Genomic DNA, 26,730 nt, shown 5'->3' with positions numbered 1-26,730 from the left:
AACAACCATTCACATATACAGACAATGTATATGAACATTCCATGCATGTTTTGGGGATGTGGGAGGAAACCGGAGTGCCCGGAGAAAACCCACGCAGGCACAGGGAGAAAATTCCAACTCCATGCAGGCGAGGCCGGATTTGAACCCCGGTCCTCAGAACTGTGAGGCAGTTCTGAGTCGTCCACCATGCCACCTCATAAATTTCACTAGGTTAATAAAATTTGCATTAAAATAATAAGCTATTCCAAGACACTTTTCCATCTCCTATGCGCAGTTAAGAGTTGAGCTGCAATAAATCTCCCACACCAGTGAGCGCTTGTGTCGTTTCCTGTAAGTTGAATAGCTAGCTCAGTTGAAAGGTTTGTTCCACGGAACTCCATGCCACACTTTGTCCAAAGACATCGGTTTAACCGAGCCTCCTCTGCTGTCCCGGACCGTCCAGTTGAATGCCTGCCATGATATTTATAGAATGATCACACATCCTCACAAAGGATGTCTCAACCCAGAGGCAATTTTTGCATCGTCATTCTGGGCAAACGACCCGAGCGGTTTTGATAATGAAAAATAGAGTGCATGAGTGCTGTGCGTATTATTGAGCTATACTTTACAATGACAGTGTGTTGGCCCGTGTCTTTGTTTCCAAAAGAGCACGAGAAGGGCCAGCGATGGCCTCATGATTCAAAGAAAACTGCGCTGCACTCGCCACGGATGTCGGGCGTAATCAGACTGACAGCTCCACTTGCTCCAGTCCCATTGCCATTTCACCTTCAGTGCTTCTATGCGGCAAGGTAAATATAGTTTGTGGCTGAATATGCTGTAGTCATTCTTGGTTGCTTAATTTACTCAAGATGATTATGTGTTTTGGAATCAGCAAAGAAATTGTCCAAATTTGATAATAGTGATTCCAAACTGCTTTGCGACATCATCAGTTGTGTTATCCAATTTTACTCAATTCGTCCAAAAATTATACTCACTACAAATAACGTATCTTTGTTTATCTATTGAGGCCAGTGATGTATAGTGACAGGCAGAACAAGTTAAGACCCTGTAAAGTGATTTCATCGATTTGTTTCTGAGTTCATTATAGATAGATGATTAAAAACATGCAAAGACTGAGAACCATGTAGTATTTAATTGTGGCGCTAAAGCGTTAAACTGTTTTTCACTATTTCAGTTATTTTAGACTTTTTGGGCATTGCTAAAATGGGGCCCAATGATGCACTTGGGCACCAGCATGAGTTGCCCCTTCCCCACGCCATAAGAATTTGAGCACCTTCGCTCACATCAGCCGTGATCCGGTGCAATTGTGACGTGCATTTGGCTAGCTCACTCTACCTACTCCCCAAAGTGCATCTTCCCCTCGGATAATCAGATGGCATGGCTGTTTTAGAGCGCCTCGTTGTCAGCCGTAAGTGTGTGCACGCCACCTAGAAAAATGCAGAAGAGCGTGGAGGAGGAAAAACAAAAACTAAAACTTGAGAGCCAGCTTGTGGACCGAAAATAGCCGAAAAAACCCCGCACAATTCACACTTTACAAGCCTAATTTTATATATTATTATATTATATGATATTATATTATTATTATTATTTTAATCATTCAAATTTGGCAGGTTGTTAGCAACACTTCTCTGTGGCGTGACAAATTTAGAGGACATTCATGTTCACTTGACAGAGACTTTAAATGCTCTGCCACTCGATTTCAGAACGTACAATAAAGCTACGTATCCATCATTATTTAGGTATATAGTCGTTTTATGACATTTGTTTGGTGGTATGCCGTGAGATATTTCTTTGTAAAATATGTGCCTTGGTTCAATAAAGGTTGGGAAAAAAAATATTTACATAACATTAAACATGTGACGACGTGTTCTTTTTTTTTGTTTTGTTTCCCAAGTGTGCTGTTGAAAAACTTTGTCACTAGAAATTAGACTCTTGCTCGCATCAAACATGAACCATCCGGTCACCATGGAAACAGTGATTGTCCACTTTACCGAGCGAGATTGCACCTGTTTGTTGTTGGAGCTGCTTTCATTTCGCTGCGAGAATGTTAAAATGCTTTTCAAGAGTGCTCATTGAAATATTAATTATATTATATTATTGATTATTATATTTTTATGAGGAGCTTTCATGGACATTATTGAGGATTTCCTCTCATGCGGATAAAACTAAAATGTTCTCAGACACACTACTGACTTTGTACCCCGCTCGTGCACACTACGGAAACACTCTCGAACACATTACTAACAATTGTTTTCATCTCACACGACTGAAACGCTCACATAAATAACAAAATTTTTTTTTCACTCACTCAGAGTACTGAAACACTAACACACACACTAATAAAAATGCTCTCACACACACTACTGAAACCCTCTCATACACACAACTCAAATCTTCACACACATAATACTAAAATCCTCTCACGCTGGATAATGAAATGCTCCCATATAATATATTGCAATTCTCACACATTATATAGAAATACATGTTTTACTAGTATGTTATTGACTGTTTCAGTTGTGTTTTAGTTTTTTTGTGTGAGAGCCTTTTAGTCATGTGTGTAAGAGGTAATCCTGAATTATGCCCTGTACAAGCCTGTCATGTAATAACTGCCCACAATGGAACAAAAGTCCTGAAACTATAATGTAATAACCTTTAGCTAATAACATAAGAACGTATTACATCATTGGCTGGTTATTACGTTATTGGCATGGTAAAAAAAAAAAGTTGAATAAAGTGATAACTTAATAGGTTATTACGTTACTGACCAAAAGTTAAGTTATCAGTTCAGGACTTTCATTGTTATTATTGACCGGTTATTATGTTAGGGGCCTATTACATTTACATTTTAAAAAGGGCAAATTTATTACGTTATGGGTCGTTATTACGTTATGGGCTTCGACATGTCCCTAATTTGACCAAATTTAGCAAGTATGGTTCATTGCCATATAAAAGGCAATGTATGCACTGTATATGTGACAGATGCGTGTGGTTGTTGAATGTACATCAGTCTGACAGCATGAGCATCCTTTTTTGTTTGTCAAGGAGCTCGAATTTTGTTTTACCGTCTTTGATCACTACCGCAGGGTTTGAGTTTGTTATATGAACTACCTCTAAGTCAGGTGCTTAAAAGCATGCCAGTATGAGGCGTTTAAAATATGATAAAAACCATGCTCCGACGGTCAAAGTCCTGATGTTTGCGTTCAGCCATACATATAGAAACACCTACTGTATTTGTTTGGGCTCATCTTCTCATCTCTGTCTTGTGAGCTTCATGGATGTCATGGAATATGACAGGAATCATACTGTAAATAATCAAGTCAATTGGATGGATGTAAGTTAAAGTGAGGTGCCCTCACATGTGTTCATTCCCCTGCTTTGCGCAAAATAAATGAGCTCACTGAAATAAGTCATACATTTATTCTACTGTTTGTTGCAGACAAAATCATCACCTTCATGAGCTATCAGAGAGGAGTTGTCTTTGGTTCTTCATATTGCACAAAGGATGAAAGGAGAGACGTTTTTTCCAGGAGACATAAACAAACATTACAAATGTATCTACTGCTTAATATCATCTAATAAATGCAACTCCAAAATTATGCATTTCATACACTCAAATGCACACCTATGAGGTTAGGACAGTTTATCTAAGAGTCCGTTCTTTTATAAAATCTCTTAAAAATATAAATTATTTTCTTTTCCTGGTACAATAAATGGGTATCATTTGTAATATCCTACTTTTCTGAAGTGATACATTATACAATATCCTACAACACAATTTCAGTGTCGCCTATCCAGCTAAAAAGTGATGCCCATGAGCACCTCCGAACACACGTACAGTAGACGTGACATCAACGCTAATAAACACCCATCTGCACCATATGCTGACATGTAACACAAAGAATCAAACAAGAGTAAATTGATTTTTCTTTTTCATGTTAAGGTGTTGTCTTTCAGAGACAAGGAGGGAAGTGAAGCGGCATTACTCTTTCTCTGCATTTTCAAACAAATAGGAACACAAACGGACAGAAACACACAAGATTGCACTTAAGAGACAGAGAACAGGGACATAACAATAGGTACATTGTTTATGAAAAATAATTATTGCACACATTCTTTTGTGTTGCATCTGTTCAAACCTAGACACCAAACTCTGGACAACATCAACTAAGGCCAGTTTTGAGGACAAGCCGAAAGGAAAAAAAAGCTATCTTCATTATCATAATATTCCCCCTACAACGAACCACTGGGTCACTCTCCGTGATGAGTATGTAAATTTAAATATGTTACGTTCATCTTAAAATTTATAATAATGTTTAACAAATGTTGAGATTACATTCAAATTGATTGGATGAATGTGAAACCTCTGGCTATAAATGACAAGAAAGTGACAAATGACTGTAAGAAGTTTTGAAATATTCCTGAAAAATAATCAGCATTTTTTTTTAGATTTTGAAAATCATTCATATTTTGAGGAAACAATATTTTGCAGAAATTTATAGCATAATCTAGAGCATTCTAAATAACTATAGGCTTACATTTAGAAAATTGGATAAGTGTGTTTTGACAACAAGTAAAAAATAGAGACTATAAAACAAATAAGGAAAATGGCAAGTATTTTTAAAATAACTCCCGAACACAACATGTTGTGTCATTTTCATTAAAAAAAATAACAAAAGGGACTTAGAATTACAACCCCAATACCAATGAAGTTGGGATGTTGTGTTAAACATAAATAAAAACAGAATACAATGATTTGCAAATCATGTTCAACCTATATTTAATTGAATACACTACAAAGACAAGATATTTAATGTTCAAACTGATAAACTTGATTGTTTTTAGCAAATAATCATTAACTTAGAATTTGATGGCTGCAACACGTTCCAAAAAAGCTGGGACAGGGTCATGTTTACCACTGTGTTACATCACCTTTTCTGTTAACAACATTCAATAAACGTTTGGGAACTGAGGACACTAATTGTTGAAGCTTTGTAGGTGGAATTCTTTCCCATTCTTGCTTGATGTACAGCTTCAGCCGTTCAACAGTCCGGGGTCTCCGTTGTCGTATTTTACGCTTCATAATGCGCCACACATATTCAATGGGAGACAGGTCTGGACTGCAGGCAGGCCAGTCTAGTACCCGCACTCTTTTACTACAAAGCCACGCTGTTGTAACACGTGCAGAATGTGTTTCGGCATGGTCTTGCTGAAATAAGCAGGGGCGTCCATGAAAATGACGTTGCTTGGATGGCAGCATATGTTTCTCCAAAACCTGTATGTACCTTTCAGCATCAATGGGGCCTTCACAGATGTGTAGGTTTCCCATGCCATTGGCACTAACACAGCCCCATACCATCACGGAAGCTGGCTTTTGAACCTTGCTTCCATAACAGTCCGGATGGATCCTTTCCTCTTTGGTCCGGAGGACACTACGTCCACAATGTCCAGAAACTATTTGAAATGTGGACTCGTCGGACCACAGAACACTTTTCCACTTTGCATCAGTCCATCTTAGATGAGCTCGGGCCCAGAGAAGCCGGCGGCGTAACGGATGTAGTGCCGAACTGTATTTACTGACGTTGGTTTTCTGAAATGCTCCTGACCCCATGTGGCGATATCCTTTACACATTGATGTCGGTTTTTGATGCAGTGCCGGCCTGAGGGATCGAAGGTCACGGGTATTCAATGTTGGTTTTCGACGTTGCGGCTTACATGCAGTGATTTCTCCTGATTCTCTGAACCTTTTGATGATATTATGGACCGTAGATGATGAAATTCCTAAATTCCTTGCAATTGTACATTGAGGAACATTGTCCTTAAACTGTTCGACTATTTTCTCACGCACTTGTTCGCAAAGAGGTGAACCTCGCCCCATCTTTGCTTGTGAATTAATTCAGGGAAGCTCCTTTTTTAGCCAATCATGGCACCCACCTGTTCCCAATTAGCTTGTTCGCCTGTGGGATGTTCCAAACAGGTGTTTGATGAGCATTCTTCAACTTTCTCAGTCTTTTAGCCACCTGTCCCAGCTTTTTTGGAACGTGTTGCAGCCATAAAATTCCAAGTTAATGATTATTTTGCTAAAAACAATCAAGTTTACCAGTTTGAACATTAAATATCTTGTCTTTGTAGTGTATTCAATTAAATATAGGTTGAACATGATTTGCAAATCATTGTTTTCTGTTTTTATTTATGTTTAACACAACGTCCCAACTTCATAGGAATTGGGGTTGTACTTTACCTCCAAATCTCACAAGAATATGAATAAATTTGGGGTTCACTGTACATCCTTTTCGTTGAACAGCAATCAGCTGAAGATGTCATGTTTCAATGCTCTCAGGTTTGCTTGTGATTGAAATGCCTTTTATATTTTAAAGGGATTCTCTGGAATTTCAGAATAAAGGGTTTTGTCTTTAAACGTCTTTTAATTAATTGTTAGATGAAGATCTGGGTTGAAGCAACAGTACAAATAGTAAAAATGTTCAAATGAGCATTTCAGATGTTCTCAAGAGAATTTAGTGGAAAAATGGTAGAAAACGCTACGCACTGTTTCATTTGAGTTTTTAGTATGCATTTTCTGCCTAACACAGAGGCATTTTAAAAAAAATTGACATTAACACAATTTTTAAAATGTATTAATTATGTATGTATTAAATCAAATACAGTGTTACCTTGACTTAAGAGCGTGTTTCATGACCACGCTTGTAACTCAAAGCACTTAATGCCACAAATCTGTTCCAGCCACACATCTCACTCCTTCTGGTGTGTGCACCTTGGCCACCAGGAGGCAGTATAGTGCAGACATAAATGACATCAAGAAGAGTTTTACACTGACTCAGTAAGATGCTATAATAATCGTCATGTTTTTGAGAAGATAAAGAATATATGGCTGTGCATATTTTTGTATTGTCTATGTGTTTCTGCACCCTTTGTGTTCAAATATCCGTTCCTTAAAGGTTATAATACTGCAACTATTGATGCTATTCGTTCCCCAAAGGCAAAGTTGTGTGGTTGTTTTAAATACACATGTATTCTCTCTGTTTAGTTTGACAGTAAACTTTTCAATGTTCTTTTTTTTCAGTCTTCCAAACTGCTGCTTGCAGTTTAGTTGAGTTGAGTTTGCTGCAAATTTTTTTCATCACAAGTCAAGACAAAAAATAGGCAGAGCGATGGCTTGTATTTGGAAAAACCTGTAACTCAGGTCACTCCTAAGTCAAGACACCACTGTAATTGAATAAAACCAGATTTCTAAAGTAATCCCGAAATTGTCAGTCATCTGATAATTCCAGTGCATTATTTTTCATACAAAATCCTACTAAATTCTCCTAAAAACAGAGTGGATTTCAGCTAAATGAGTGGATGCAGAAGTAAGCAGTAAGTAACATTAAAACAAGTCTTTTCACGGGATATGTTGTGCTGTATCTTCTGAATATTCAAATGTTTGAAATGTCAGTCATATTCATGTTTATCAGAGTTCACTGTGCTTCTCATTGTCTTTTTCTTGTGGGCACTCACTCTTGTCAAGTTTACGTTTTTGAATGACTCTTGTCTCCCTGAAGTGGCCGTACTTCAGCCATGTGGTTCTCCTGCCCGTCTCGCTTCCATGCGCTATTATTTCCCAGCTTCCTTGGGAGGCCCTCCATGTGGTTGGCTCCCTGATGGCCACATCTTGGATTGGTCCTGTCCAGGAGTCTCTGTGCCGGGCTGATGACTGATCCGTCGTGCAGGTGCTCCTCCTCGTCCGTGTCGGCGTCGATGAATTTGTGGATGGAAGCGTCATGGAACGTGAAGATGTGTGGAGGTAAGTTCTCTGGACTCTTGCTGGGCGTCCTGCTGCTTGCAGTCGTGTAGACCGACACCTCTGGGCTTTGGACTGAGGAGCCATCTGAGCGCGCCCCCACCCCTGATTCCCGCCCTCCTCTGAAACTAACCCTGACCGAGGGGCCCTTGAGTGGATTGTTACGATGTAGATCCTTGGGGCCCCTTCCTGTCAGGGGTGTTGCACTCCCTTCATTCTCAATTTCCAAGGTGGGTTCCAGGCCGGGGTTTGTGCTGACCCCGCCGAGAATGTTGAAACGGGAGCTGTCTGGAAAGTCGGTGGCGCAGCTGATGAAGCTGTCGATGCTGGACATGCACCTCACGTCCGAGATGGCTCCCATCTCAAATTCCGCTCTGTGCCTGCCGGCATTAGACAGCGGCACCTTTTCCTTGCTGTTCAGGTCCGTCTGGGACTGAGTCTTGGCCATGGTGTCGTACATCTCCTCCAGAGTCTGAGCACTGAGATGTTGAGGGCTTCCCGAAGGCTTCGCTTGCTCCTGGTGACCTGATTCCAGGTTGTGCTTGGTGCTACTGGGACTCCTTTCTGCCTTGGCTTGGGGCTTCCCTTTCTGCGGGCTATGGGATACATGATTCACTTGAACCTTTTTACCCTCTCTGTCATCTGTTTTTTCCACCATGATGTCGATGAGCTCTACGCTGCGGCCAAAGGCGTCCTTCATGTTCATGGAGATAATGCTGCCATTTCTCTTGGCCCTCTCCAGGGCCTCCCTCCTTTTGATGGCTTTCTCCTGCCTCTTTTGTTCTTTGTAGAACTCCGAGAAGTTGTTGACAATGATGGGGATCGGCAGGGCAATCACCAACACACCAGCAATACAGCACAACCCCCCTACTATCTTTCCCAGTAACGTTTTGGGATAAATATCTCCATATCCTACTGTGGTCATTGTAATCGTAGCCCACCAGAAGGAGGCAGGGATGCTTTTGAACTTGGTGTCCTCTTCATCCTTCTCAGCGAAGAACACAAGACTGGAGAAGATCATAATACCCATGGCCAGGAAAAGGATCAGCAGGCCCAGCTCGTTGTAGCTCCTGCGGAGTGTGAAGCCCAACGACTGAAGACCCGTGGAGTGCCGAGCCAGCTTCAAAATACGCAGGATGCGCATGATCCGGAAAATCTGCACCACGCGTCGGACATTCTGGAACTGCAGCACGCTTTTATTGGATTCTGTCAGGAAGATGGTGACGTAGTAGGGCAGGATGGCCAGCAGGTCGATGATGTTCAGGGGACCCTTGAAGAACTTCCATTTGTTGGGGGAGGAGAGGAAGCGGAGCAGGTACTCCATGGTGAACCAGGCAATGCAGATGGCCTCCACGTGGGCCAGCTGAGGATTGTCTGTGGCTTGACCAAACTCATCGGTGTCCTGCAGCTCTGGCAGCGTGTTCAGGGACAAGGCGATGGTGGACAGCACGATGAAGAGGATGGAGATAATCGCCAGGATCTGGAAGTAAACACACAAACATAAACACACACAACCAAATCAACAGAGAAAGAAACCATAATTATTCCAATTAGTCCATCAAGGACCCTGTCGGTCCACCACTTTTGCCTGTAATACAATTAGTCTAGATTAGACTACATGGGAGCAGGACAGTGGATCAATGGTTAGCACATTTGCCTCACAGTTCTGATGTTAGGTGAGTTTATATGTTCTCATTGTGTTTGAGTGGATTTTCTTCAAGTTCTCCGGGTTCCTCCAACATTCTAAAATAATGCATGCTTTCAGCATTGTATTGGAAAGTACTGGTTTCACAAAACCCTACTTTACTGACACCCTCCTTCACTAGTATTGGTTACATTATTGAATTGGTGGGTGACACTTAGTAATGTATGATCGTTATGAAAATTCAAAATCTTTAACAGATTCAACTGAGACTTATGATTGGAGATTGTAGGTCACATGACCCTCATAGGCATCCTGATTGGTTCCTAGGACATAGAACCTTCTGATGCGAAACCAAGGTCCCTTCAAATTCTCAAACTTTATGTTTCCGAGTGTAAATGTACATTATGTAGATGTTTACCTGGGAGTTAAGCTATGTGTGCAGTGTAGAACTAAAGGATTTTAGAATGCACTGGTATGATTAACCCTACTTCTCATAGTTATGAAAAGTTATTTTTACCTCAGGAAGTCTTGTTTTTGCTTAGGAAAAATAATGTTAGTTAGACTAATCAGATGGAATATCTGCATTAAAATATGTGTCGAACACCACAAAATAAAAGTCTTTGAAGTAACTGATTCCAAGTGAATCGTATAATCAGTGCGAAAGCAACTATCTCTGATCGTTTGCACATTGTCTGTGATTTAAAAAAAAAGGTTAAAAAAATGGAGCATCTCTCAGCTGTTACCTGCCATCTGTGTTGTGCGTTCAGCTTGTCCTTCTCAAAACCTTGAAACAGCGCTATACAAGCCTCCATTTTGAAAGCCAAATTTATCACTCACACAAAACCAACAAGCACAGTCGAGACAAGTTGTGCATCATGTCTGATAATGAACTGTCCAATGGCATGCTATAGGACATGTGGGAGGCCCCTCAACTACAAAGTTACCCAATGGCACACGAAGAAGCTGTAACATATGGGGAACTACATTCGACACTTTGAACTGTACTTGTGTCAGTCAATCCCATTTGAGATGGCATCCAAAAAAATCTGTTCGTTCGTGACCCATTTGAGTTCTTTCTCCAAAGCATTGATTAAACGCAACATCTGCATTTCAAAAGAAATAAGGTCAAAGCTACTGTGGTCTCTCGGGTGCATGCACATCCACTATATTTTTGCTTCTCAGCAGAGCGAAACACTCAAGGACAGAGATGGTAAGCAAGGAGGAAAATTGGTTATTTTACTGCTTTGCATTCAAACAAGCTGCATAATGTATATCACTGGAATTGTTTGACAGAAATTGCTGGCACCAATTTACAAGGGTATGCTAAAAAGCATTTATAAAGGGAGTTTAAGTTGATCAGTTGTGTTAAAGTTACAAGTCCCTTAGAGAATAGTTGTGTCCACACGATAGTTCTCTTCAAAATAAAGTTGAATGTTTGTATGTAACATTTACATTGTCTTACGAGTGCCCTAACTTACGTGTTTTTCAAGTTAGGAGCTGTCACTTGAGTTGAACTTTGAGTTACAAGTGGGCCTAAAGTACACCAGTGCTTGAGTGAATTCATTAAAAAAAAGGTTATACAGATTCACCAACCAAAACAAATTGTTGTGCTTTTTTGGTGGGCTGGAACGAATTCAATAATTTCAGTTCATTTCAATGGGGAAAATGTATTTGATACAGGTATGAGTAAACTGGGTTACATGCTTGGACGAGGAATGCCCACTAAATGACATAAACGCATGACACGGCTTAACTTAAAGTGGACTATATGTCCAACTCACTCTGGGAGAAGGGAAACAGTAAAATAAGTCTCATTTGTTCCATTTTTTGGTCAATGTTGACATTGACGCTTGGCTAAATCTAATGGCTAAATCCACAGCTAAGGCCACTGTTTGCGGAACTCATTGTGGAACTGGAGAAATAAACAAACAAAAAATAATTTGTCGTCACTTATTACTGTTAACTAATAAATGGCGCTTGTCAAATTGTTGTATATTGCTTAAGTATATGCCAATATTATGGCAATACATGATGTACAGGTCTTGGAAGAACCACCTTTCAAATTTGGGTCTTGAGTGGTATAAATTTTATTCCGAAGGTGTATAGAAAGTGAGTAACGGTGACCTTTGAGTCATTTTATAATGATTGTAATCTGCTGAGCACAATAGGGTGCGGTCACGGTGCCAGGGGTTAAGCAGTTTAATTAGGTAATGTGTGCCACACCCATTAGTCCTGTCCTCAGACGTGAGTGTGAAATCCAGCACAAGGTCAGTGTAGATGGCTGCGGGATTATTTCCGCTCATAAGCTTTAATTAATCGTGACAGGTGAACGCTCGCGCACCCACCTTGGCCTTTATAGGGAGAGGGCCCAAAAGCAGGGAGACCTTGCGGGTAAAGTGGGTAAAGACTCGGGGAACTCAAATAGCCATTAACTCATTCACTGCCAGCCTTCCCGGTTAACATGGCTATTTCACTTCTAAAGCCGTCAATGACAGTGAATGTGTTAAAGGGCCAAGGCAGCATTTAAACTCGAGCTGAACATTCCTTGAAAATAGCTCGCTTTGGATCCCAAGAGAAACAAGTGATGGATGAAAAAGCTCACATTTGACTCATTCGAGGTCGCACTACAGCCACTGAATAATCATACCCGAGGGAGTAAAACAAGTCAACGTGACACATTAACAGCACCCCGAAAGGTGACAGGCCAGACTCGCAGTCATCATTGTGGGCAATATGTGCGGCTGTGCAAGTCCAAACCCCGAAAGTCCCAAAGGAATACAGCATGCAGTATTTTTAAGGGAGAAACAACAACAACAAACAGCCGAGCACCCCCTCCTCTAATGCGGGCTGTGCAGTGGAAAGCTCGCTCATCGCATCGGGTCTAATCGAGCCGAACGCACGGAGCAGGCCGCCGATCTAATGAATCACGCTGAATGTAAACGACAGCGACGAAACCGAACAGAGGCGTGTTGTGCACAGAGAATAAACCGAGGATGACGGGCGACAAAAAAACCTGAACATTCACCTTTTCCATCCCCGCCCCCTTCACACCCCCATGCTGGTAGTAGACACGATTGAGACGTGATGACACCAGCGAGATGCAGATAGTGAACAGAATCATCCTGGCGTCCAATCTTGTGAAAAGGTGGGATTGAGGCACACCCTGCACTTTGTGTTGGTTGTGAATTTTCTCAGTGAGGCAATAGCACCTACAGTGTGTGTGATTGTAGGCTCCCATGTAAATGCAGAAATAGCTTTCACTCGTCGCTCCAATACAAACGCTGACTTTCTCCCTTTTGATGAGTCGACGTTGCTTTTGATGCTTTGCGGCGCATCGTACCTAAAAGACCATTTAAAGTCATTTCAGAGATTTGTTTCTAAATACATGTTTGAAGATAATTGCTGAAAAAAAGAACTGAGAACCAAACTCTTTCTCACCATTTCACTTTTCCTTTCCTTTCCTTTGATGTGTCCCTTTGCTCCTTTAATCACGTATGTTTTCACACCCCTTATTTACTGAATTGCTCTCAGTGGCGCCTATCTGAGCATGTGTTGCTTATCAGTAGTACAATTATGCATTATTTCGGGACATTTAAGTATTTTCTGCTCATGAATTTTCATGACAATGTTTGTTTACCTGGTTAATTCAATGATATACAATTGTTCTTCTCAATAGTTTTGTACGATATAATGAAACTCATAAATTTTTGCTGATGCTATATTTAGTTGCATCTGCTACAATTTGTTAATAGATAATAGATAATAGATAAAAGGATTCCTGTCTTTGAAATCGGTGTGTATTTAATTTTTGAGCATGGTTGCCCTCTTTGTTGGAAGTGCTAACCATTTAGCTCGCGAGCTAGCTTCCGGCTCATCACAGCGTGGAAAACTCCACGATGACCCGTTGGGATCTATTCCAGCCACCGGAGGCTTGACGTGGATATATTTTCATGACTCAAACATGAGGGGTGTGTAGTCATAAGAAAGTTGCTAGGGGAATTAGCATCCATTTCTCAGTGGGGCGTGGTTTCACACAATCAGCGGATACACCCACTGCATTTGAGAGCAGAGACAATGGCTTGATTTATTTATTAATATTTTGAAGCCTCATTTTATACACCTGGCAATGTTTTTAATCATTCAACTTTGGCAGGTTTGTTAACAACACCCTTCTCTGAGGTGAGTCACATTTAGAAGACATTTATTTTCACATGAAAGGGTTGGGTTAACCCCCCACCTCCCCGCAAGTTCACAATTCAGTCACGGACTCGTTTAGGCCACTATGTCTTGTGTTACTTCATTTTCTCTAAACTGCTGCAGACACGGGGAGAGCCCGCCTCACTTCCTCGTCGCATAAACTGCGGTTAGATCTCCCGCTAACACTAATAACAAACGACAAAGACACAGCAGCCTTGCCCGCCCATGCTCATTTATCCGGACAGAGCCCAGCTATGTCCCGGCGGCCGTGTCCTGGAAAATGTGTAAGCGAGGAGGCCTCCTGTTCTCTTTGCTTTCATTACACATGCGTGATGGAAAGAGAGATAGACGAACAAGGAGGAACAGTGTGTTGAGAACGGAGCAGTATGACGCCTCCTGTTAAGATCCACATTTTGTGTGTGTTATATGTCCAAAACAATTGATTTACATTCTGAGGACCCGGGTTCAATCCCCGGCCCCGCCTGTGTGGAGTTTGCATGTTCTCCCCGTGCCTGCGTGGGTTTTCTCCGGGCACTCCGGTTTCCTCCCACATCCCAAAAATATGCATTAATTGGAGACTCTAAAATTGCCCGTAGGTGTGACTGTGACTGCGAATGGTTGTTTGTTTGTATGTGCCCTGCGATTGGCTGGCAACCAGTTCAGGGTGTACCCCGCCTCCTGCCCGATGACAGCTGGGATAGGCTCCAGCACGCCCGCGACCCGAGTGAGGAAAAGCGGCTCAGAAAATGGATGGATGGATGGATGTCCCATTTGCATTTAACTTCATATCCTCTGTTTTGGAGATAATTACAGTGGAGCCTCAGTTACATGCTCCTGTTTTCCTAAGATTCGGTTTTCAGCACTTTTTTTGACGAAGCTTAGTCCTAGTTTTCGTACATCCGCTCGGTTTTTGTACAGTTGAAATTGGTCGCATCCCATGCGCGTGCGCAACTTTATTGAGTGTTTTCTCGTCGGATTTGGAAACATGATGTCACGCTGTGTTGCATCATGGACATATACAGTATCAGCCATTTTTGATGCAACCAGTCTTTTGTTTTTCTGTTCACGTCATATTTTGTCCAACAAATGTAAGTATGGTGAGAAGCTGCTGTGTTACTGGGTGTAGCGCCTGAATGAGCAACACTGAACTTCAGCCCCCGCACTCAATAGAAGCATTTGAAAGTTTTTAGTGCTTATTTACTGAGTGCGACTGCTCAATAAGCCACCACGAGGCCAAAGAAAGTTCCAAGTGCTTTTCATAAAGAAGAAACACCATAGCCACGAAGCGTCTTTGATAAAGGCAAAAGTGATGTTTCATGTTTATTTATATATTTCATTAGTCGTGTATGTTTATTTCACAGCATCTTAAACTATAGTTATTCTCTATAAATGTATTTTTCGTTTTTTTTTTTGTGTGGGGGGGGGGGGGGGGGGGTCTGGAATTGATAAATTGGATATACAGTGTTTCCTATCGGAAATATTGTTTCAGTTTTCGTACGATTCGGTTTTAGTCAAACGTTTTGGAAGAGATTCATCGCAAAAACTGAGGTTCCACGGCATTTTCAGAACTAAAAAGGGCTATTAGAGACAGACCAAAATTGAAAACAAAAATACCCCAAGAATAAAGTAGTAATTTTGTGAGACAAAAAGATCTTATATCACAGGAACAAAGTTGAAAAACAAATAAAAATAAATCACAAATGAATACTAACCCCCCCAAAAAAGTCAATCTTCCATGAAAATAGGCTGTTTTCACAGAACTGTAAACGACAAGACTCCACAATCCTAATTTGAGTATGAAATTCTCTAGGGTCATGTGCATTTTGTCATTAATATTCATGCATTACAGCCTGGGGAATTAAGTTAAATGTTGAAAGATATCACAATAGTATAACAAATACTGGAATCAAAAAGTGAAGGCCTCTTGCCTTCATTCCTTCGTCATTACAATTACTGAGGTACTTTGTGTTTAGTCCTGCAGCTAACAAACAAAGTGTGATGAAAATATAATGTCCTTGGTGGAGGTAATTATAATCAAAAGCAAATGAACCAGCGCATTAGTTTGCATTTCTGTGGCAGCTGCAGCTTTTCAGACCAATTTCCGGCTGCAAAGTTCTGCTCTACTTAATTCAAACTTTTATCAGGATCAGCACTAAGTTTTACAGATATTATCACATTAAATATGCCTATCTTTCCCTTCGGTTATGGTGAGAAATGAATACAAATGTACAAATAATCAAAGGGAAATAAGGTGACTCAGATTGTGTAGTTGTGTTGAGGCCAAGATGAAGCGATACAAAGATTACACGCATGCAAACAACACAATGACATTTGGTGCCGCAAGATGACGAAGAAAGACAAATCTTATCGTTGTCTTTTGGGTTTTCCACTGCGTCACACTGTGTGAAATGTTGATTCACGTCTGCTCTGGAGTCACACTTTGCACAACATGAGCTGAATCAATAAAAGGATTAAATCACTCAGTGGCTCGCCTACTTTATTGCCTGTCGAGTGCAAGGCGGCATGTCTAATCCTCTTACTGTGCCGCATCTTTCTGTGCTTTACCAATAAATGTTTTGTGGCTTTGTGCACTGATGGCTGACCTTTCTCCTATTAGAAGGCCGAGAGGGACTTCCTCCTCTGGAATACCCTGTCTGTGTGTTTTTTTTTTTTTTTTTCAAGGCTACAGCAGGAAGCACAGATTGAATTACACTACCCGTACACATAAGGCCTTTCCTGATAAAATGGTAGCAGCAGTATGAACGAAAAATGGTGTATGGACGTCACGGTGCTCAGCACACACTGCAGCCCGCATTTGGAGTCGCTGTTTTTGAACTGTAAACCATTCTACTCGCCACGTGAGTTTGCATCGTTTATACTGGCTGGAGTCTATATTACACCTCAAGCTAACACGAACGCCGCATTGGTAACGCTCGCCGAACAAGTCAACGAAATTGAAAAAAAACACCCGGACTCACCCCTCATTATTCTCGGGGACTTTAACAAAGCTAAACTCAACCACGAACTCCCTAAATACAAGCAGCACATCGACTGTCCTACCAGGGAAAATAATACTTTAGACCACTGCTACACTACGGTAAAAAAACGCATACCGTGCTATACCTCGTGCAGCCCTGGGCTCGTCTGATCACTGCTTAATTCACTTAATACCGACGTACAAGCAAGAACTTAAATGTGCGAAGCCTACAGTGAAAACAGTCAAAAAGTGGACCAATGAAGCCAAGATGGAACTTCAAAGCTGTTTAGACTGCACAGACTGGAGTGTCTTGGAAAATTCAGCTGGCAGCCTGGATGAATATACGGACACTGTCACATCCTATATCAGTTTCTGTGAAGAGGTTTGTGTACCAACAAAATCATTTCGGACATTCAACAACAACAAGCCGTGGTTCACTGCTAAACTTAAGCACCTTCGCCAAGCTAAGGAAGATGCATATCAGAGCGGGGACAGGGCCCTGTATAATCGAGTTAGAAACCAGCTTACTAAAGAAATTAACATTGCAAAGAGGATCTATGCAGCAAAGTTAGAAAAACAGTTTAGCGCGAACGACTCTAAATCAGTCTGGCGTGCATTCCAATCGCTGACTAATTGCAAGCGACGATCCCCCCAAGCTGAGAACAATAGCACACAAGCCAACGACTTGAATACCTTCTACTTGCAGATTTGAAAAGGACAGTTTCACTCCACACACCCACCCGGCCGCACCCGCGACCACAACCACACCTCTGACTTCTGCGTTAACCATCCATGAACAGGATGTGAGACGCATCTTCAGACAACAGAAGATTAACAAAGCGGCATGACCGGACCACTGTGTCCCCATCCTGCCTCAAAGTCTGCGCGGACCAGCTCGCTCCAGTCTTCACTGAGATCTTCAACAGATCTTTGGATCAGCGCCCTTTGCACAAATGGTCATTGCACCGGACTATTGCAATATTAGTCGTTCGAACTGCTCTAAGTGCTAGAGGACTCTGCATCTTTTTGCACAATTGTTTTTTGTCAATGTCTTTATGTCCCCAAAGTGTTCTGTAAATTGACTGTCTGTTGTACTAGAGCGGCTCCAACTACCGGAGACAAATTCCTTGTGTGTTTTGGACATACTTGGCAAATAAAGATGATTCTGATTCTGATTCTGATTCTGATTACAAAATGTTTGTCATTGTAATTCATCACATTCCTGGGAGAAAATGTGTAATTAAGTTACAGTTGCTTTTGGAAATGTCTTTATTACAATTTTAGTTCGTTTAGTTACTGTATATATTAATGGACAATGTGGTGTGAACAATATACAAAGAAGCCACGAAGGAAGCTTAAAAATATAGCAGTGATATACTAAATCACAAAAATAATTATTTTACTGATTTAAGACATCCCAGTATGCCGGAAAGGCAACATCGTTTTCTTATAAGCGCTACAGTATCTTTCCCATCTATTTCCAAGCTAAAGACACCGTGTCATTCAGCATGTCCCTCATGGACAAGCGCTCCAGCGACCCACGCAGATGTGCCCTCCTCCTCACCTTGGCCGGCCCACCTTTGTGTCCCACGCACACACCTATCGGGCACCGTGGTCCTCGTGTGCTCGGGAGGTGACGAGGAGATGAAGGGGATGGATGCACACCATGTGCCCTTTTACAAGTGTGAAGGTGGTGTTAAAATGAGGAGGTGTCCGGTTGGATGTGTGCAGGATTCTGCCGGGATGGTATGAATCTAAAAGTACTCGGTAAAAAGGGCATTATATTATTTTAGATCAGTCATTCCCAACGACTCTGCAGCAAATTATCCAATTTTCATTTACTGTTCTGAAAACGATTTCTTATTATTATTATTATTATTATTATTTTTTTTTTTTTTTACTACAAATGATGTATCTTTGTTCAACTATCTATGTCAGTGACGTATAGTGAGAGGCAGAACAATTACAGTCAATCCTCTGAAGATGACAGTTACATGAGTTAGTAATTAGCGATGTCTCGATCACCTTTTTTGCACCCGAGTCCGAGTCTTTGATTTTAAGTAGCTGCCGATACCGAGTCCTCATCCGACACGCGCACACAAACACTGCGTGTCACTTATACCGGGTACTAAGGGTGCCCTGAAAAGTTCCATTATTTAATATAAAACAAAGCTATTACTGTTCCATTTGGCATTTGGATATTTGTACCTTTGGATTATTTTGTCACTTTGGGAAATTTAAAAATGTCAGAAAATGAATAAAACAGATCTTTTCACCCGAACTCGATAAGCTGAAAATCACGTAATCGACCCCGATTTTTGATCATGTGATCGGATCGGGACATCCCGAGTTATAATGTCTTTTTGTTGTTGTTGTTGTCTATTTAAAGTATCAACTTGCTTGGTGTTTACTCAGCCTGGAAGTGGCAGTCGTGTTGGAAACCAGGGGAGCAGAAGTGATGAGTCACTATTAAATCTGTCCAAAATGCAGCATTTGGCAGCATTCTACTTGCAAATCTTTGACTATTCATTTTTTATTGAGCTCAGTTTTGTTGACGAAGCCCCGAATGACAACAGCAGGACCAACAAATCACACATGAGTCAGCGAAGTGGCCAGAAACAGTTCCCAACAGGAAGAAGCCTTGAGCGAACTCTGAGTCAGGATGGCCATCTGCCTCCAATTTCTAGTTTGGGAAGGGTGACCGCACGTCCTTTTCTACTAATATGTCCTCTTTCTGGGTTATCAGACAGTCTTTATGTTAGCGCCAAGGATTCAGCTCCATCCATCTCTAGCCCTCTTTCCCTCATTAGGGTCATGAGTGAGCTGGAGCATATCCCAGCTGATTTCGGGCAAGCCAATCGTCGGGCTCATATCGGCAACTAACCATTCACAATCACATTCACACAATTGCAAGTCTTCAATTGATGTTACATGCATGTTTCGGCGGAATGTAAGAGAAAGTCAGAGTACCATGAGAAAACCCATGCAAGCAAAAGGAAAGAATACAAACGCCACACGGCAAGACCAGAGAGTCATACAAACACTGCGCTACTTTTACATTTTGTTACGTTTTTTTTTTGTGACCTCAAAATTGTAAATGATAGTGTAACTGTATGACAGTTAAGAATGTTAAATTGCTTGCTTGTACGGTCAATAAATATTTTATGATGGTGACAGTTTGGGCCTGGAACAGGTTATTTCCTTTATTTCCTATTGTGACAAATTGTTTAGGAAATACACACAAATTGGATTGTGACCCAGTCCTGGAACGGATTGTTTTTGACTTTAGAGGTTCCACACAATGTTCAAAGGGTTGATGGAAACTAGGCCAGTTAAGATTATTGCTATTTGTCCAAATAATAACCATTCCACAAGAGGGGGAAACCACTAGTGGAGAAAAAACTGGCTTTAGGATACACAAATAATTTGTTGGTCCATCATTGGCAGTTTAATTTCATCAGGCAGCAGATTAAAATGCCCAAAGCGGTGCTCAAAGATGACATCAGACAACAAAGTTCATGACCGTAGTGAGAGAAAGTGATTTTCGACCATCAGCGACTGAGTCGGCACTGTAACACAAGACTGTATCGATAATGAAAGAGTTGTTTGTTTTTTATTGCAAAGTCACCTCATCGCATGCGCCCCACCTGAAGCTCGATCGTAATAAGACCCGCCATGCCGATCTGGCGTCTGCTGCCGGATGATTAACGTTCACTAAATTTGTCTCGGGTGTCACGGCGGTCCTGTTTGGTGTTTTTCATAAAGAGCAGATGTCACGCGCTTCCCGTGACAAGATTACATGTCCACACAGCAGAGACAGCTACGTGGGCAGCCCAGGATGCGTGTAATGCGAGAGGCATGAGCGCGCCTCGCGCTGTGATAGCTGTGCTAGGTTATCTTTGATGCATCATTATGCATACGAACCAAATCTCGCTTCACAGGGTAAAGGTGGGAAGGATGCAGAGGTGGGCGACTCGAGTCACAGGACTTGACTTGGGTCCGAATTAAGTCACCAATTTTAAGACTTGGGACTTAGTTGTGACTTGCACGTCCAGTATGTGACTTACTTCCACCTCTGAAAGGCTGTGAAAGAAATGATTTTACAACGAAGTCATCCAGTGTTGGACAAGTTGTAAAACACAATTATAGAAGAAAAATTACAAGGTGCAAGCACTTGAGCATTTTGGCTCTAAAGGTACCAATGTGAAATTAACAATGTCAAGGAAAAAATGTTAACTCTTTGGTAGACACCACACAGAACAAGCACTTCGAGAATAATGAGAGATAAAACCTCATAAAAATGTACATGCAAGGAGACAGTTCCCAGTTCAAACACAACCAGGAAGCTGCTCCTCGGTGTCTCTCTAATTCTCCTTAAAGGAAGTCACACTGTATAACCACACATGGACAGGCAGTTATCGTCTGCCTCGTGCAACTGCACCCCAACCACAGACAACTTGCTTTGTCGAACAACAAAGTGACAATACAATATCAGAGACAGGGAGAGGGACAAGGTGTACTTTCTTACCCTCACACTAAAAGAAAAGTTTATATCAAGTTCTGATTAACACAGGATACATTTTATGAGTGCACAGAAATATTTTTTTTGAACAAACACAAGCACTGTTTTGCGTAGAAAGCCACAACAACCTTGTACCATTTTCATTATGATGCTAAGCAACAAGGCCTCTGGTTCGCCACTGATGATATAACCCACCGGTGTCAAACACAAGGCATACGGGCCAGATCTGGCCTTTCCCCTTGAATTCTGTTTGGAATTCCTAATAAAAATGAAGATAACCAAATGCAGTGACGAATACATACTGTAATATGATGAGGCAATTATTACTTTTCTTGCTGGCCACTCGCGGAAATGCATGTTGAAGGCAAATCGAGGAAGCTTCAGTGCAGCAGTACATCCACTTCTTTATACAGTCTCACTAACTAGTATGTCTAAGATTAGTACATACAATTGTGGTCTCCTCTAATTGTCACTAAACAAACGCAAAAAAAGTTACATTGTTGACTATGACGTATGTGTTTGTGCTGATTGTACTATTCTGCTGTGTTGTATACAAGTCAAATCAACCTAACTGGCCGCAGCATGTTAGACCCCTCACACTCACTGTCGCCATGACAACAATTCACCATATTGTAGTGACAATCCTGACTCAATGAGAGCCTGACAGAGCCCATTCTACATCTCCTATTTCTCTCTAAAGCCTCACATTAGTATGTATGTATGTGTGTGTGTGTGTGTGTGTGTGTGTGTGTGTTGGATCCTTCTCTATTAAGCAATGATTAGAGACTAGTGAGACACCCGCAGCCAGGTGGCGATGAACTGCGCTCCAATCAGAGCTCTCTAACGAGCAGTCGCAACATGCAAGCACAAAAATGGTGGTAAAAGCTTTCCGCTGCATCTCCTCCGAAGCCAATCTGCCTTTCACCTTCCAAGGAATGTATTATCATTTATATGGAACAAATAGTGGCTCACCAACCACTCAGACAGACAAACCCCCCAAAAATAGTCTTGTGCTTTTATGCTTCCAATTTCTCTTTCAACAGACTGACCAACAGAGACGTGTTAACTTCATTATAAAATTTCAGAACAAGTCCATACGAGAGAAGCAAAATAGATGAACAGACTGGATTGGATTCTTCTTCAGGGTTACTTTCACTTGTTGATCGGCAAAATGAAATATTGACTGCCTTTAAAGGCTGATGAGTGAAAAAATGTAACATACTGTATGCCAACTAGCTACTGTATCTGGCTAGCCCTAATCGTCTCCCTGGAAACAAGTGGATTGTCCAATGCAAACATACATACAGGCGCATCTCAATAAATATGAATATCGTCGAGAAGTTATTTATTTGCGTAGTTCAATTACAAAAGTGAAATTTACATATTGCATGGATACATCAAAACAGGAAAATATTTTACAGAAGACCAATTCCTACCTAATTTCTATATTCTAAATCATCTTGTCTCTTATGTAATATTCAAATTTATGGAGATGGCGAAATTTGGGTTTTTAGTTAGCTGTAAACAATAATAATTAAAATGATCCAAATTAAAATGATCTAATTGTCTTACTATGATTTGTGGTTGTGTTCAGAATTAACCAATCACATTCAAACTCATATCAAAAGGGAGTCAGCACACCTGCCACCGTTTAAAGTGGCAGTTGATTAACCCAAAATACATTTCAGCTGATTTAGGAGGCTTTTCTGACATTTTTATGCTTTCTAGCAGAAGCCTGAAGGTTTTGTGCTAAGAGCGACTTGAGCTAACATTATAACTGTTCATCATTCCCTCCACCTTGAGGAAGCTAAAGAAAAACAGCCAGAAAGCATAATGCTGTCACCACCATGCTTCACTTTAGGTATGGTGACCTTTTGGTGATGAGCAATGTTGTATTGCAATATTGTATTATTCACCGTTTGGCACCCGCAGATTCACCTATCCACTGATTCTTTTTTTTTTTTAAAGAAAATCAATTGTTTTTTCCAATAAAAAAATTTCAAATTTTTTTCCCTCTCTTTTAATTTGTTTCTTTCTTTTTTTGGCGAAGAACCAACCCCCAAAACACTTAGTGGTGGTTAATCCCCGCTTAAAAAAATATTTAATTTGTATTTTTTAAAATGCAATTATAGAGCCCTCGAATAGCGGGCTTCCACTGTATAGCCAAATCATGGTTTCATCGGACCAAAACAAAATCTGGCAAAATCTTTATAGTCAGGTGCTGGCTCTTGGGGGCACTGCCCCCTTGCCTCTAATGAAGTCTCCGCTGATCAACTGCAAAAGAAAATGACCAAAAACACATCAACTTTCCTGCCAAGTGAACATATACTATGTCAAGTGTAACATAAAACCATTTATTTTTCATCCTGCAGAAGTAAAAAAAAAAAAAACACCTGCTGTGCTCTCAAGCCTTCCTCCTGAATGATTCAGTAGAAAGGGTAGGCCGAGGAACCCACCTGACCACTGAGGACATCTCCTTTTGTGTATGTGTGTGTGTGTGTGTGTGAGGGATAGAGAGCACAATATGTCTTCACCATCAATGTTATACCACCATTTTCCTGCTGTCCAGCTTATTGCTGAACAAGTGAGTGACCCTGGTGTGTGACACTGCTTTCTCTGAGAAAGCCTGCTTGGTGAAGTGAGGTCACAGATGCATAATGCAGGGAGGTACAGAGAGACACAGCATAGCGACTAATGTATGCAGCTGAGGTGCGCAGCCACTCAAAGAACCCACGGCAACAGACATAAAATAGTGACCTATTTTTTTTATTTCTATGACACACCTCGATGAAACGCTAAAAAGATGTGCTCCAGTATTTCTGTCCTCCTAACTTTCAATGAAACGCAGAGCTAAGACAGGAGCAGGTGAGAGGGATTTGACCTTTAAAAGACGAAAATTCATTGTGAGCTGGCAGGAACACAAATCTTATGCAAAATGGTGTAGGTTGAACTCACTAAAGCATATATGGCATCATGAATTTCTTTGAACTGACATGCTACAGGAGTACATTTTCATATACTGTATGTGACTGACCATGCCCACCTGTCTGTCAAAATGCATGCACACAATAACAGACCATCGCATTGTCTTCTCTTACTGCACACTGCATTAGATGCACATGTACAGTAGAATGAGATCCACTACAGGATCTCTATTGAACCTTTTTCATTTATCAAGAATGGAACTCAGAGGAGAATAGACCTGCACCAAGGCCAAACATTCCAATTTGGTTTGGTACCAAATAGTATGAATGAGTGAAGACTTTATTTTAAATATGTGTTGTGAAAACAAACAAGCAAATCACAGTACATCACATTTTCCCACATGTGTTATGAAGATTTTGTTATGGGCCAACGAAACAAAAGTGGACCTTTTTATTGGCCATAACAAAAACAAACAAACCAAAAAAGTATGATTGCCACAAACATAACATTGTTTATCACCAAAAGGTCACCATACCAAAAGTAAAGCATACAGTACAGTATATCTGTATTGCACTGGCATGAACAACACAAACAAAGCGCGGTAACATATTGCATATAAACACACATAAACAATGCAGACCCTTCTCATGGGGAGACTGCAGTGTAGCTCAGCTGATAGTTTCCATGGCAATGGGACGTTGTTTAGGATTTGCGAAAGAAGTGCAGCTAAGCATTCACAGAAACAGGACGCAGCTAGCTACAGAAGTCGATGACAAGTTGAGAGCTTGCAGGAGGAGATACCGTGTTGACTCTCGACACACACACGCGCACACGCACACACACACACGCGCGCACACACACACACACACACACACACACACCGTCATTGCAATTTCCTCTGGCTTCAGGGAGCCAATATAGCATTTGGGCTTGTCGCTTTCTAAATATCACTCAGAGTCTCGTCTGTCAAGTTGCCTCCTATTCTATGTTTGAGGCCGGCCCACTTTTTCAGTCGAATAACCCGGTTTGGGTTTTTTATTTTTGACACTTTGGAGCATGGTAGCAGGAAAAGGTTTATGTGTGCAGACTAGAAGGGAAACAACTCAACTACTTTAAAGTAGCTTCAGTCCAGTTTGAAATATAATTACTGCTCTTCAATTTTAGTAGTTGTTTTGTGCTGTTGTCACTTCACTCACACAGCGCGGCCCCCCCCCCCCCCCCCCCCACCGAGGCTTCAATTTTTTGCCTCCTCAAGCATAATCAATAAGTAAATAATATCACCATCTAAAACGGGGGTGTAAGCTCATTTTTGTCGTCCTCCACATTGTAGTTACAGTTTCCTTCAGAGGGCCGCTATGACTGTGAAATCATAATGTATAAATGTTTCATGGCCTCATCATAGTATTACATATGCACAACAAAGTGATGGACAACTAGTTTTGAAATCAGAAGTCAAGGATAATAGTTTGTTCAACTGTTGTTCCAATCGCTGTAAAAAGAAGTTTGGTCAAACTGCAACCCTCATTTGCCAGCAACTGGGCATTAGACAAGCAAACAGAAGCAGAAGGAAAAGGAATTGGACAGATCCAGACAAAAACAAGGGTGAACATAGAAGTTGCCTATCAGTGGTGGAGGCACCGGCGGCAGATGAGATGATTCAGAAGTGACACGGAATTAGCGACATTTCTGCTCGACAGGTAAGTTGACATCTTTAGGAAAATTTCAAGTAGATAACATTTAGTGCTCGTAGCACTCACTTATGAATAAGTCACGCTACCGACGTAGCAGCCGTGGCTAACGTCGGCTTGCTTGCAGTGCACGCTATGCGCAGTGCACGTCTCGTGCACGTTAGTGAGGGGCGTGGCCTTGGTCAGAGATTTGAGTGGGGTTAGGGATGAGTGAAGTGAGGCTAGATTCAAATCTTGCTAACAGTTTTAACACTGCAAACTCCCCATTTCCTGTTTTAAAAGGTTTAGCCTCATGTTACACATAAACTGACAAATATATACAAGCAACAACTGGACCACACGTACACACACACACGCATGCACACACACACAAAATGGCATGATTACGGTGGGCAGGATTTAATTACAAAACACTGTACATACACACAGTGTTCACTGTCAATAAATGGATATTTCCTCAGCACTAAATTACATCTAAGACTTAAAGAGCCTCTGTGATGAAAAAAAACAAACCTGCTTCGTAAGCATAAAGATGCGACAAGTTGGGTTGTTGAAAGACGAATAAAAGATTTATCGGGAGATGAACGGAGTGTGTCCGTTCTGCAGTCTGTTCCAAGCAAAGTGCTTCGCTCCAGTGTGGAATGACCAAACATCCCACTTGTATAAAGTGGGAATGACACTGGTAGTAATTTCCAGGTGGAACAAAACCCTAAATTAGTACAGAGGAGGGTTGAACAGTGCAACATCATCATCTGTGTCCCGAAAAAGAGGCAGTGAGAAGGACATTTGGACACAATTACAGTGTACCAGGACTACATACAAAGTTGTCTAATAGTAATAATAGTGAATCTGTTTCCCAGGCCTCAGATGCAAGTGAGGGTCGCCATGAGAAGCAACATAAAAACACTACAACACGCGCCAGACTGGTGCGTGATGCTGCTTCTATCATTCAGGCTGCTGTAAACCGGCTGACAGTCA

General features: G+C 41.3%; 1 protein-coding gene across 1 annotated transcript in view; it reads right to left on the bottom strand.

The window, feature by feature from the left end:
- Window positions 1-5,094: 5,094 nt before the first annotated feature.
- Window positions 5,095-26,730, bottom strand: part of LOC133409248 (potassium voltage-gated channel subfamily B member 1-like) — a 44,928-nt gene continuing 23,292 nt past the window's right edge. The window contains exon 3 of the mRNA XM_061689031.1: window positions 5,095-9,278. Coding sequence (XP_061545015.1) covers window positions 7,527-9,278 — 1,752 coding nt within the window. The 3' untranslated portion in view covers window positions 5,095-7,526. The remainder of the gene's footprint in view (window positions 9,279-26,730) is intronic.

The sequence above is a fragment of the Phycodurus eques genome, chromosome 10 (assembly GCF_024500275.1).
Source record: "Phycodurus eques isolate BA_2022a chromosome 10, UOR_Pequ_1.1, whole genome shotgun sequence".
Taxonomy (NCBI): domain Eukaryota; kingdom Metazoa; phylum Chordata; class Actinopteri; order Syngnathiformes; family Syngnathidae; genus Phycodurus; species Phycodurus eques.
This window is presented reverse-complemented; position numbering and strand designations above follow the sequence as displayed.